The sequence below is a fragment of the Globicephala melas genome, chromosome 15 (assembly GCF_963455315.2).
Source record: "Globicephala melas chromosome 15, mGloMel1.2, whole genome shotgun sequence".
Classification (NCBI taxonomy): domain Eukaryota; kingdom Metazoa; phylum Chordata; class Mammalia; order Artiodactyla; family Delphinidae; genus Globicephala; species Globicephala melas.
In genome coordinates this window covers 4895525-4907501 of record NC_083328.1, presented here as the reverse complement: position 1 = coordinate 4907501, position 11977 = coordinate 4895525, and the positions used below count along the sequence as shown (strand labels likewise).

At 45.7% G+C, this 11977-nt stretch overlaps 2 protein-coding genes across 5 annotated transcripts in view; one reads left to right on the top strand and one right to left on the bottom strand.

Moving 5' to 3' along the window:
- EIF2AK1 (eukaryotic translation initiation factor 2 alpha kinase 1) overlaps positions 1-11977 on the bottom strand; it is a 30678-nt gene that overhangs the window by 1790 nt on the left and 16911 nt on the right. For all 4 annotated transcript variants that reach the window (XM_030846031.2, XM_030846032.2, XM_060284484.2 and 1 more), the window contains 4 exons: positions 8387-8487; positions 2825-2936; positions 2504-2586; positions 1191-1424 (listed from right to left, as the gene is read on the bottom strand). In XM_030846031.2, coding sequence (XP_030701891.1) covers positions 1191-1424; positions 2504-2586; positions 2825-2936; positions 8387-8487 — 530 coding nt within the window. The remainder of the gene's footprint in view (positions 1-1190; positions 1425-2503; positions 2587-2824; positions 2937-8386; positions 8488-11977) is intronic.
- Positions 3913-7640, top strand: ANKRD61 (ankyrin repeat domain 61). The gene is given in 7 exon segments (XM_030846058.2): positions 3913-4070; positions 4073-4134; positions 5067-5161; positions 6607-6683; positions 6686-7036; positions 7039-7241; positions 7243-7640. Coding segments are annotated over 7 exon segments (1242 nt in total). The 5' UTR covers positions 3913-3919; the 3' UTR covers positions 7546-7640.

The window sequence follows — 11977 nt, the reverse complement described above, 5'->3', positions numbered from 1 at the left end:
CCGCAGGTATGCACAGGTTACTTTATAAACAATTCTGCAAGAAGGAGAAATCCTTACCATTAACAACAAATAACTACGGTCTCTACTCTAGCTTCACAGGGAGTTAGAAAATTCTCTCCATACAAGGATATCAATTTAACAACCACATCTGCTATTTTCAGAGACTGAGAGAAAAGCACTACACCTACCCATTTACTGTTCAATCTACTAAAATTCACTGTTTTACTTGAACACAAATAAGCCTTAAACAAAAGACAAATCAACTAACCAGTTGCAAGTGCTTCCCCAACTCGTGTGCATCAGAACCGCTTCGAGGTTTGCAGAAGCACAGAGAGCAGCCCCTTCTCCCCCAGATGTCTCTTTTATAGGTCAGTGGGGGAAGCGGGGGGGGGGGTCTAAGAATTCTGTCGAGTTCATGGTGATTTTATGCTGCTGGTCTGGAGACCGCACTCTGGAACCGGTGCGTCCACCCACTGCTGCTCACACGCTGGGTATAAGTCACTCGGAGATCTCACTACAGTGCAGGTCTGGGGGGGAGCCCCGGAGCCTGTGTTTCTAACAAGCTCCCAGGTAAGGCTGATGCCGCTGGTCGGAGGACCCACTTTGAGTAGCAAAGCACTAGAGAACCTGTGAATTTCTCTTTGAGTCAAGTTTTTTAAGTCTTAGAAAGTTTCTGTGTATACCTGGCACTGAAACGACACGTCAGGAAGGAGGAAGGGGATGGCTGCCTGGAGCAGGACCCCTCACAGGACAGAAAACCAGACTCCACACGGGGATGCTGAGATCTCAGGGTGGGTAAGGCGGTCTCAGCCACAGATGCTCCAGCTCCCCTGAGAAGCACTGCTGTCCTATATCCTTTGGTGTGTGTGCCGTTCTACTAGTAGATACTTTATAATAATTCATAAAAGGCCATATACCACAGTTGGAAAGGAAAACTAAAACCTTTTGACTTAGCAAGATGAGGCTCGAAACTGGAACCCATGTGACCATTTTCAGAGTAGACAGTTGGCAGTGGTCATCTAGCTTCCCTGACAAGTACGCCACTGGCAACTCTGAGAATGGGCTGAAATATTTTGTTTCCATAAACCTGACTCTAAGCTCAACTGCGCTTCGTGAAATGGGATTCACAATTTAAACAAATTCCATTTTAAGCTTCATATTTCCCCCAGTATTAAAAAAATCATACATACATTTCCAGAATTTTGGAAGAGTTCACTCTGCAGCAGCTGAACAGCAGACGGCCTCTGGGATGAGCTCTTTCTGGTTAAGTGCTGGATGTACTTGGCTTGGATGGGACACCTTTTACTGAGGGACTCGGGGATCTGTCCAGTTCTTAAACCCATTAAAACATGTGCTCGCTCCATTTCTGTCCCAAACGGCTGAAAGAGCTCCAGCAGGATAACACCCAAGCTATACATATCTGACTGAAAAAGGGGGGAAACGGTCAATCAGTAGTGAAATACACAGAGTAACATTTCCATTCCCACCCACCTTCCTTTCAAAAGCGAGAGGATTTTCTACAGAAGGATGATCGACAGTCCCTACAACGGAGGGAACACAGCGGGCTGGCTCGTCCCTCACAGAGGCAGGTGTCTGCCAGCTGGATCTACGGTAGGTGATCTACAGACAGATGACTGTACTCTTGCAATCCCCAGCTCTAACACCAAAAAGGGGCATCCAGGGGCACGAAGGACTGAGGGCCAGGCGAGGGGCAGGGGTGATCCCGGCCACCCAGAGCGGTCACTACCATACAACTGACTCCACGGCTCCTTGAAAACCCAGGCCAGGTATAGCCTGAGAGAGACATGAGAGGTCACCGAGGGTCCCTGCGGCCTACCCCGGTCCCACCTCTGCCTCCGCTAAGAGTTAGGCATTCTTAGTAAAGTTTTAGCAAACTCTGCATAAAACCTGTCACTTTTCCTAAAAACAGTCTTTTAGGAAGGTGTTTACTACATAGGATTTTCGGAGCTGCCATGGTTTTTCTGGCAGCTCTTTCCCAATCACTAAAAAGTTGAATGATTCATCAAAAGGAAGAAAATTTACTAGGCTGTTATTTTGAGAAAAGAATTTACTTTAACATCCCTTCGAGGAACGAGCTGGATTAAAACTTCTCCGCGTCTTCATTCAGCCTCAGAGGGAAGCAGGTGGCACACTTGTCGGGGGCACTGATTTACCTAAGCTTGAAGGCGGGATGAACGGCTGAAAACAGACTCTGGTGAATCCTGCCTTCCGGAGGGAAGGTGGTATCTTAAAGGGAAAGCTCATTGCAAAAATTATTTTGTGACAACCACGGATTTGGAAACAGTAAAATAGCCTAAAGAAGTCAGATTCAGTTGAAAAGTGAGGCTTCACACTATGGTAGTTTGATGTAAGAGATAACCTACCACACTCCGCTATTTCCAAATCACTTCGATGTCAGACCTTCCACTGCATTTACTGTACTTTTTGTTACTTACGACTGCAGGGTAAGTCCACTGAAAGGGCAGAAGGGAACAAACACTACCTTGGCATCATACTCGGATCCCTCCAACTGTTCAGGGGAAGCATACAGGCAAGTGCCCACTCTGGAGGTATGTGTGGGTGTCCCTGTAATTTGAAAAGCCAGAGATTAAGCATGGCAGGGTTAGCACTGTCTACATAAAGACCCCTGACTGAGCAGGGCATTGCAGCTCCCAAGGAAATGATAGTTGCTTTTTTTTAAAATCTCACCTTTGCTGTTAAGTCTTTCTGATTCTCTTTAAATACTGACAGTGTTCAACCATGTCTCTCTCTCTCTTTTTTTTAATGCAAAACCAAACAAAAACAACCACCAAAACAAACTTACTCTTTCCATTTCCATTGGCCCAGTCTGTGTTCTGTATGATGTCTGCACAGGCCAGGCCAAAGTCTCCTATTTTTACTTGCTGATTGGGGCCATGAAGAAAAATATTTCTGGGCTGGAAACAAACAGAACAGGTCAACTCCACGGTGTTCTAGAATGAACAGTGAAAACATGCGGACGCTGAGAGTTTTCAACTCAGGAGCCAACAGCCCCTCAAGAATTAAAAATGAGAGCAGTGGTTCTCAAACTCGGCCGCACATCGGCATCACCGGAGGAACTTTAAACAAATCTCAGCGGCCAAGCCACTCCCCAGACGGATTAAATCAGATTTCCTGGAGGTGGACACAGGCGTCGACATTACCTAAAGTCCCCAGCTTATTCCACTAATGTAGAGCGTGCTTGTGCACAAGTGCATTTCAGCCCTGACGGGACCTCAGAGGCACCAAGAAGGTTTTAATAACTACTATCCTCTCAACAAGTCAAAGACTTTGATTATTATTATTTTTAATGAAAACACGGATGTTTTTTAAAGCCCCCGGATGATCTAACACGTTAGCCAGGGTTGGGGACGGCCAGGTCACATTCTAACGGTACACATTTCACTCTATGGAAGCAGTCATCACAGACCCAACACGTTTCCCGACGGAAGTACCCCCAGACCAGTGGAAAATGCACCTCTGTTGGAGGCGGGGTGGAATTCCATTAAAAACTAGAAAGCGTTTAACTTAAAAGTTAGGTCTTCTTAATGTAAATGTTTTGTTTGTATAAATTCCCTTATTTTAGCGTTGTCAGGTTTTTCTAACAGTAGCTGAATGGGAAGAGAAAACAGAAACAATCTTAGGTGCAAGATGATAATCTGGCTACGCTTTTGTGACTAAGTAGAAAGTCCTGGAAACTGTGCTCCTGTAGCTGGCACTGTAGATACAGGAACAACATGTGAAAAAGTTTGGTTCTGATATAAAAATGCATCATCATCTTCACGGATACCATTCTCAACAGTTCTAGAACTGAATGGAAAGAATCATAAAGAGACTGAGACTGACCAATTCTGTAACGCGTTTGCCCTGAATTCCTAAGTCCCCCCTCGAAGTTGTACTCATGGGAAACATAACCAAGAGAGGCAGCAGGGGGCTGGTGGCTGACGGGGCCCAGGCCCCGGAAGAGGGCGCGGTGGTGTCATTCCACACCGGGCTCTACGAGGCCATCCTGAGGGAGGGCAGCACCGCACTCCGGGCTCTGCTTAGAAGCCACCTGTCAACCAGCCCACGGCCGTTCTGGCCAACTCCACCAGCTACAGATCACTGCTGAGCCAGGTACCCGCGTTCTCCTCTCAGTCACTTTGAGAAAAAAAAGCGTGATGCTTCAGAAGGAACGCCACCTGATTCTTGAGGACTCACTACACCTGGCTGCCTTCACCGTGCCCGAGGCTGGATGGTCCACGCTGAGCACACCGCACACCCAAAGCCATGTTCTGCTGAGTCTGTGACGACTCCTTCCAGGGATCACAGGGGCACTGACTGAGCAGAGACTGGGGCTCGCTTGGTTGGAAGAACATTAATGTCATCCTCTCAGATGTGCCAGTGCTGATTATGTCTGTGTGCTGGAATTATTTCTCCCTTATTTACATATAGTTTTTCATTTTCTGAATTTTTATACAGTAATTATTACCCTTATAACTTAAATTTTTTTCAGAAAGTCACCCTCTGCCCTTATCTTGCAGTCGTGCTGTAAAGGCGTGTGTGTGTGTGTGTGTGTGTGTGTGTGTGTGTAAAGAACTCGTATAAACAGCTCTGCTAATCATAGACAGAATACAAGCAGCATTAACTGTGAAACCCTAAACGTGCAGGTTATACTACTGATGCTATGACTTTGGCAAAGGCTTAAAAAACAAAACCTACTTGTCAATGACTCTCTGGGCCAATTTAAGGACCAAGGGACTTGATAGCAATTACCATTAATTTTACACAATGAGCTCTTCACAAGAATCAACTTTCGAAGCTTTAAGTAAATTATATCTGCTGCCTTGGTAAATCTGCATGTATGTAAAATACAGATTTTTATAATATCAATCTAAAATTGACTGGTTTGGGGTAATTTAAAACGCAAAAGGAGAATTTCAGTGCACATAACAGAGAAATACTGAACCAAAGAGATGCTAAATACAATTATTTCCTTTGAAATAGCAAGCTAACACAATTATTCTAACTATATCGGGCTACCTGTAATGTATTTTTTCCCCCCAAAGCAGACGCAGTCCATCATCCCCATCCTGGCTGCGGAATACCGCAAGGCACAGAGTTTGCTTTGTTTGTTAGAACATGAAGTAGACCCAGAAGTAAGGTAAGTTAACTCAACAGGTGACTTTCTAAATGAGGACACACACGATCTGTGTTCCTTTCCCGATCATGTCTGGACTCATCCATTCTCCATGGGTGATGGACTACAGGTTACCACGTTTGGAATAAACCAATTTCCTTACTGACTAGATGAGATCCTCTGAAAACCGGAAATAATACAGGAACACAAATCAGTCAGCCCACTTAAAGCATCGTAAGTATTAAGCGCTCAGCAATGGTGTTGTGGAAAATTAAGTCCTGGTCACAGCCCTCAGGGAGTTTAACAACCTAAGTTAGATACGAAAAATAAGAAAATGGAAAGAGGCAAGGGATTTTCTTGGAAAGAAGTTCATCTTGCTTCCCAGTATACCTTCACCGCCTAAACCAATGCTGACACTTCCTAAGTGCCCAATAAATATCATCTGAATGAATGGGAGAAGTACATGGTATAAAAGAGAGTCGAGCCCCAAATCCTTACCACGCTCCGGAAGGGCGCCCCACCCCGTCTTGCTCTCACCCTGCCCCCGAGCCCCACTCCAGCTCTGCAGGTCCTCCCAGGACTGGACCATCATGTTCCCCCTCCCCACAGGATTCCTCAGTACACCCTTCCCACCCTTTCTCGCCCTGGGTGGGGCCTGCAGACCTCTTTGCCCACTGGCCTGTTTACTTAGCTCTTTCGGATTAATGCTTCCACACCTGACTGTAAGCTCTGCAGTGTGGGGACTCTGCTGTTTCCCCACACCCCTGGTGCAGGGCTTACACTAAATCAACAGGTGAACTGAAAAGTCATCTTCTAATCCCAGTGGAGCGGTCAGATGCTCATAAGAGACCTTCCCTTTTCTCTGCCACAATCAAGGAATTTTGGAGGCAATCCTGAGAGATTTCAGGAAAGGAGATGAGGGCCAAGTTGTCAAACTCTCACTCCACCTGCGCTGGGGAGGGACTGACGATAAACTCCAGCTGCAGCCCCTGCCATCCACACACACGAGTGAGAAGGCCAGGTAGAGGAGCGGGTGCGGGGCCACCAGGGACTGAGTCAGCGGGCGTTCTGCCCCTTCACGGCTCACTTCTGTGGGAATTCCGGATCACACTCGAGTCCGCACAATTTTACTGAATGGCTGCTAACTCAGCACAGCCCTGAGGGGCTGTGGACACAGAGCTAACTGAGATGCAACCTGGAAGAGGCCACCGTCCCAGCAGGAGTAACAAAGCTGACATGAGCTGCGATAGGAAGCTGGGCCCCTCCGTGCTGTGATGCATACCACCCTGTCCCCGCAAGACGCTGGGATACCCCAAGAAATTAAACAGCAATGCAGATTCTCAAACACTTCTCTAGAGTAATTACGGGGGATTATCTTAAATAAATGTTGCCTGCTTAAGCAGCAGCTCTCCGCGTCGAGCCATTCCCACTGTGAACTGAGTGCAGTCTGCCATCAGTACCTATTCCAGAGGCACAAGAGGCCTCACCACGCGCCGCCTGATGCTCCTGCACTGGCCCATCACCTCTACCATGCGGACGAAGCCGGGGAACAGATCCAAAGGATCCTGACAGACATCCAGAACAACACAGTCCTGTGTCTCCGCATTCTGTGCGAACACGGGGCCCAGGTGAATGCGCGAGCGGACAGCAGCAACGGGCACTCCCGGCTCCGCCTGGCCATCACGTACGGGACCTACCCGGTTCTCTCCATCCCGGCCCACAACGGTGCCCAGGTCAACGCCATAAACGAGTCCAGCATGACACCCCTGCACATGGCTGCAGATATACTGAATAAGCAGGTGATAGAAACGCTCACTGCCCACGGGGCAAACGTCAACTGCGCCGTCTCCTCCACAGGCAACACGGCCCTGAAGCTGGCGGTGTGCACCACATCAAGCAACGCGGCCGGCTGCTGGCCGCGGGCCTGAGCTGCATCCGCCTGCTGCTCGTTCACGGAGCCCAGGTGAATACGCAGGACCGTGAAGGTCAAGCCGCGAGCCACGAGGCATTTTGGAGGCAGAGAGGCAAGAATCTCTTGCTCGAATTTGAAGGCAATGTTAACATATTAACAAGAAATGGGGAATCTCTGATATATATGTACCTTCCAGCGCGGTTCCAATATAAGAGACGCAGCACTTCTCACCAGGCTGCTTTACCACTCTTATCCTTTGAGACTGACCAATGACCAAGGAATTCTACCTGCAGGAATCATGCTCCCAGAATTCCACCTCCTAAGGGAAACCGTAATAAAGTTATCCCAAAAACCCTTATCCCTAGAGGACAACTGTAAAAGAAATGTCAGAAATATTTGTGGGGAGAAACAAAAACAGCACTTGAAGCGACTTCTCCCAGCGAAGATCTGGAATTCTGTATCTGGTTATTATGGTTTAGCTCACCTCCTGAAATAAGATCTCAAAGTTGCACAGAGCCACAGAACTTCAGTAACTCACATCGCATTTTCTGGCTAGACGTGTACCCAGAAAATACTTAACCCATCACCTTATACATCCCAAATGTACAAACGACTGGTTCTTAAACCTTTTTCAAAAAATAAAATGATTTGCACATTAACTTTTTCTTCCTAAATAGTCTTTTAAATGCATTTTCCATGATTTAATTTTTGCCCCAAAAGTAAGTAAATTAATTTAAAACTCTCAGCCAAAGAAGTAAATACATTTGCTCTCTCTCTCTCTCTCTTTTTTTCTGGTCATGCCGCACGGCTTGCGGGATCTTAGTTCCCTAACCAGCGACTGAACCCGCACCCCCAGCAGTGAAAGCTTGGAGTCCTAACTACTGGACCGCCAGGGAATTCCCTATTGTCTCTCTTTCTTGATAGTCTTTTATAAAAATTGGAATAGTCATTACAGATTTCTAAAACACCAGAAAAAAATTTCCCATGTTAAATTTCTTTTAAGAGGGATAATTACAGAAACAGATTTTACCTCTAAGGCAGAAATGAGTATTTTTGTCAGCATGAAATACATTTAGCATCATCAGTTATATTAGTACTCAGAGCACACTTACTACCTGAAAACAGCTAGAATTTTCGAATGCCCAAAGATTACTCCTTTTAAATTCAATCTAAAGTTTTCACATTCTAGACCTATGGAACAATGATTTATACAATATAAAGGTAACGATAACCTCCGAGGTAAATAAACTAGGGTACATGATCTCATTTAATTCAATAATCCAATACCCAAGTCATCCCTGTAAGCAGCTGTCAATGATTTAATCTTCCCCACTTACCTTGAGATCTCTGTGTACAATTCCCATGTTATGTATGTAAAATACACCTTCCACCAATTCTTGAAAAATTTTTGTTGCAACACTGGCCATAACATAAGGACCTTTAAGTTAAAAAAAATAGTTTTATTTCTCTAATAGTTTTTCACTTGTTACATAACATCAAAATGTAATGAGGGGACTTCCCTGGTGGTGCAGTAGTTCAGAATCTGCCTGCCAATGCAGGGGACAAGTGTTCGAGCCCTGGTCCAGGAAGATCCCACATGCTGCAGAGCAACTAAGCCCATGCACCACAACTACTGAGCCTGCGCTCTAGAGCCCGCAAGCCACAACTACTGAGCCCACATGCCACAACTATTGAAGCCCCTCCTCCACAACTAGAGAAGCCACTGCAATGAGAAGCCCATGCACCACAACGAAGAGTAGCCCACGCTCACCACAACCAGAGAAAAACCCGCGCACAGGAATGAAGACCCAACGCAACGAAAAATAAATAACTTTATAAAAAAAACATGTAATGAACGTAGTTATAAATACATTAACACCTGACACCACACAACATTCAGACTGTCAACACAGTCAATACTCCACAATGGTTTCAAACCTAGAAATCAGCAAAGAAGCCACTGCAAACTAGCTCCCAAGAGTCGATGGACTTCTGTCACCAGAAAGAGAGGACCTCTCATGTCACTCAGAGCCCCTGTATTAACTGCTCTGTAAACAATTTTCAGGCATCGGGTGACTAGATTAAACTACGTTTCAGTCCCCTTCAACCCCTGACATCTGGGGTTTAATGCTAATAAATCTGGTGTCCTGGCCCGCTGTGGATTAAACACATTATTACAAATAACAGAATAAGAAAAAAGATAAATTATGTTAGCCCAAGGGGTGAGCTTCTATTGCCTGGAAGATTTGGAATGCCACATTTTCCAAAAATGATGGACAAATGAAGTAGAGGGGGGAAAAGGTAAACGAATTAATTAATCTATTAATATCATAACATAATATGGGAATTTAGAGGGTGGAGAGGTTTGGTAAGACTAAATCAGGGACTTCCCTGGTGGCACAGTGGTTAAGAATCCACCTGCCAATGCAGGGGACATGGGTTCGAGCTCCGGTCCAGGAAGACCCCACATGCCGCAGAGCAACTAAGCCCGTGTGCCACAACTACTGAGCCTGCGCTCTAGAGTCCACGAGCCACAACTACCGAAGTCCAAGCACCTAGAGCCCGTGCTCCGCGCCACTGCAACAAGAGGCCCGCGCACCGCAGCGAAGAGTAGCCCCCCGCTGGCTGCAACTAGTGAAAGCCCCCGCGCAGCAACGAAGACCCAATGCAGCCAAAAATAAATAAACAAAATAAATAAATATATTAAATAAATAAATACATAAAATAAAATCATAAACCTATTGTTTACCTTTGAGCACGAGAGCACCACATGCTCCCTTCTCCCTGAATGAGCCGACTTTGTTATAGAGCTCAAACCTATTCCACACCCTCCTTTTACACTGTCTAGCATATAATTTAGGGACCTCAAGTATTTAAGACAGAAAACTCTGTGTGTGTGTGTAAAAACAATGGTTCCAGGGAATTCCCTGGTGGTCCTGTAGTTAGGACTCCGCGCTTTCACTACCGGGGCCCGCGTTCAGTCCCTGGTTGGGGAACTTAAGATCCTGCAAATCTCGTGGCACGGCCAGAAAGTAAATAAAAATTTAAAAAACAAAACAAGAACAATGGTTCCACTACAAGTACCTCTAGTATGACGACCCCCCCCCCGCCCCCACCCCGCCCCTGAAGTGACCAACCTGTCTGGGAAGAAATGCAAGAAGGGCTTTCTGACTTTCCCAACTATTCAGAATAACTACCTTACTTTGGTCTGTCTTTAATTCGGTTTTCCTTTTAACTCACCTAACACATCCAAACGGTAGGTAACTGTTGGAGGACTCAGTAATTATACACAGGCTTGCTCCAGCGATCACAGTTTCCACCCAGTGCTACATCCTTTGCAGACACTGCTTTAATCCTCACAATAACCCCATAAAATGAGGATGATCCACATTTTACAGGTGAGGATAGAGACAAAACTGGTAACTGACTTGCCCAAAACCTTCTAGCTGGTGAGTACCAGAGCCATGACTCAAACCCAGGTGTGCCGCTCATGGGAGCTGGGAATGATTCACGTAAAAAATGTGATTGATGTAAAGCTGGACACACAGGGCTGGAATGCTACAAAGATAAAACTTTTTATTTTAAAATATTTTTTAAAAGAAAAATATACATCCTGCTAGCAGTATGATCCATCTCTTGCCTTCACTGTTTTGACGGGTTTATCGTACTGGATGGTATAGATTAGAGTTCTCACCCCACACTTCGTTGAGGACTCACTTTCCCAACGTAAGCTTCAAGATTAACTGCACACGGGGCTGAAATGAACGATTCTCTTTCCACAAAGATGGGCACATAGCACTAGAATGTGCATGCAGCAGGCCAAGGATCCAGTTTTACCGGGCCCTAAAAATACCCCACGCACCACTTACCATGACTGAACTGAACGAAGTCTGGCATGTTCTAATTTCATGGCAAACAGAGGGGCACTGAGGAGCTGCTGGAGAGAGACGTTATGTCTCCGTCTCCATGGGAAGCTAGTCTAAGATTCTGAGTAGGCCAACTGACCTGTGTTTTAGGCCAAATAAAGGGTTATAGTGTCACTAGGAGTGAACAGCAAATGATTCATGAGTGATATTTAGTTGAGCCTTTACCTAAAATCAGGTCACTCGCATCCCCTATTTTGATCATCTACCGCAGTGAACTTCAACTTTGGCCGCACATTAGAATCAACAAGAGAACTTTCACCAAAAAATAACAAAGGCCAAGCCCTATCCAAGACCAATTACAGAAAAATTACTGGTGTGGTCCCAGACAACACCCTTTTTCTAAAACGATTTCATTTTTAAAAACAGTCTTAGATTTACAGAAAACCTGAGAAGACAGTTCCCACTTACCCCACACCCAGTTTCCCTGTCACCAACACCTTACATCAGTCTGGTACATGTCACAATGCACCGATTCCGATACAAGTCCACAGCCTATGCAGACGTCCCTGGTTTTTACCTAATGTCCTCTTTCTGCTCCAGGATTCCATCCAGGATACCACATTACACTGAGTTGTCATGCCTCTTGAGGGTCCTCTGGTCTGTGACAGTTTCTCAGACTTTTCCTGTTTATGATGACCTTGACAGTTTTGAGAAGTACTGGTCAGGTATTTTGGAGAATGTCCCCCAGCTGGGATTTGTCTGTTTTTCTCATGATTAGACTGGGGTTACGGGTTTGGGGGAGGAAAAGCGCAGAGACACCGTGCCCTTCTCACAGCCTCTTATCAAGGGCACATACTATCAACGTGAGTTATCGCTGTCGATGCTGACCTTGACTACTTGCTGAGGGGGCGTTTGTCACGTTTCTTCCACTGTAAAGTTACTTTTTTTAATTGACAACATCTTTTTAAAAGTCCCCCAGTTGATTTCTACGTGCAGTGTTAAGCTGAGAACCAGTGTTATAATACTCTACAAATATTAACCTAACAGAGCACTTCTAGAGGC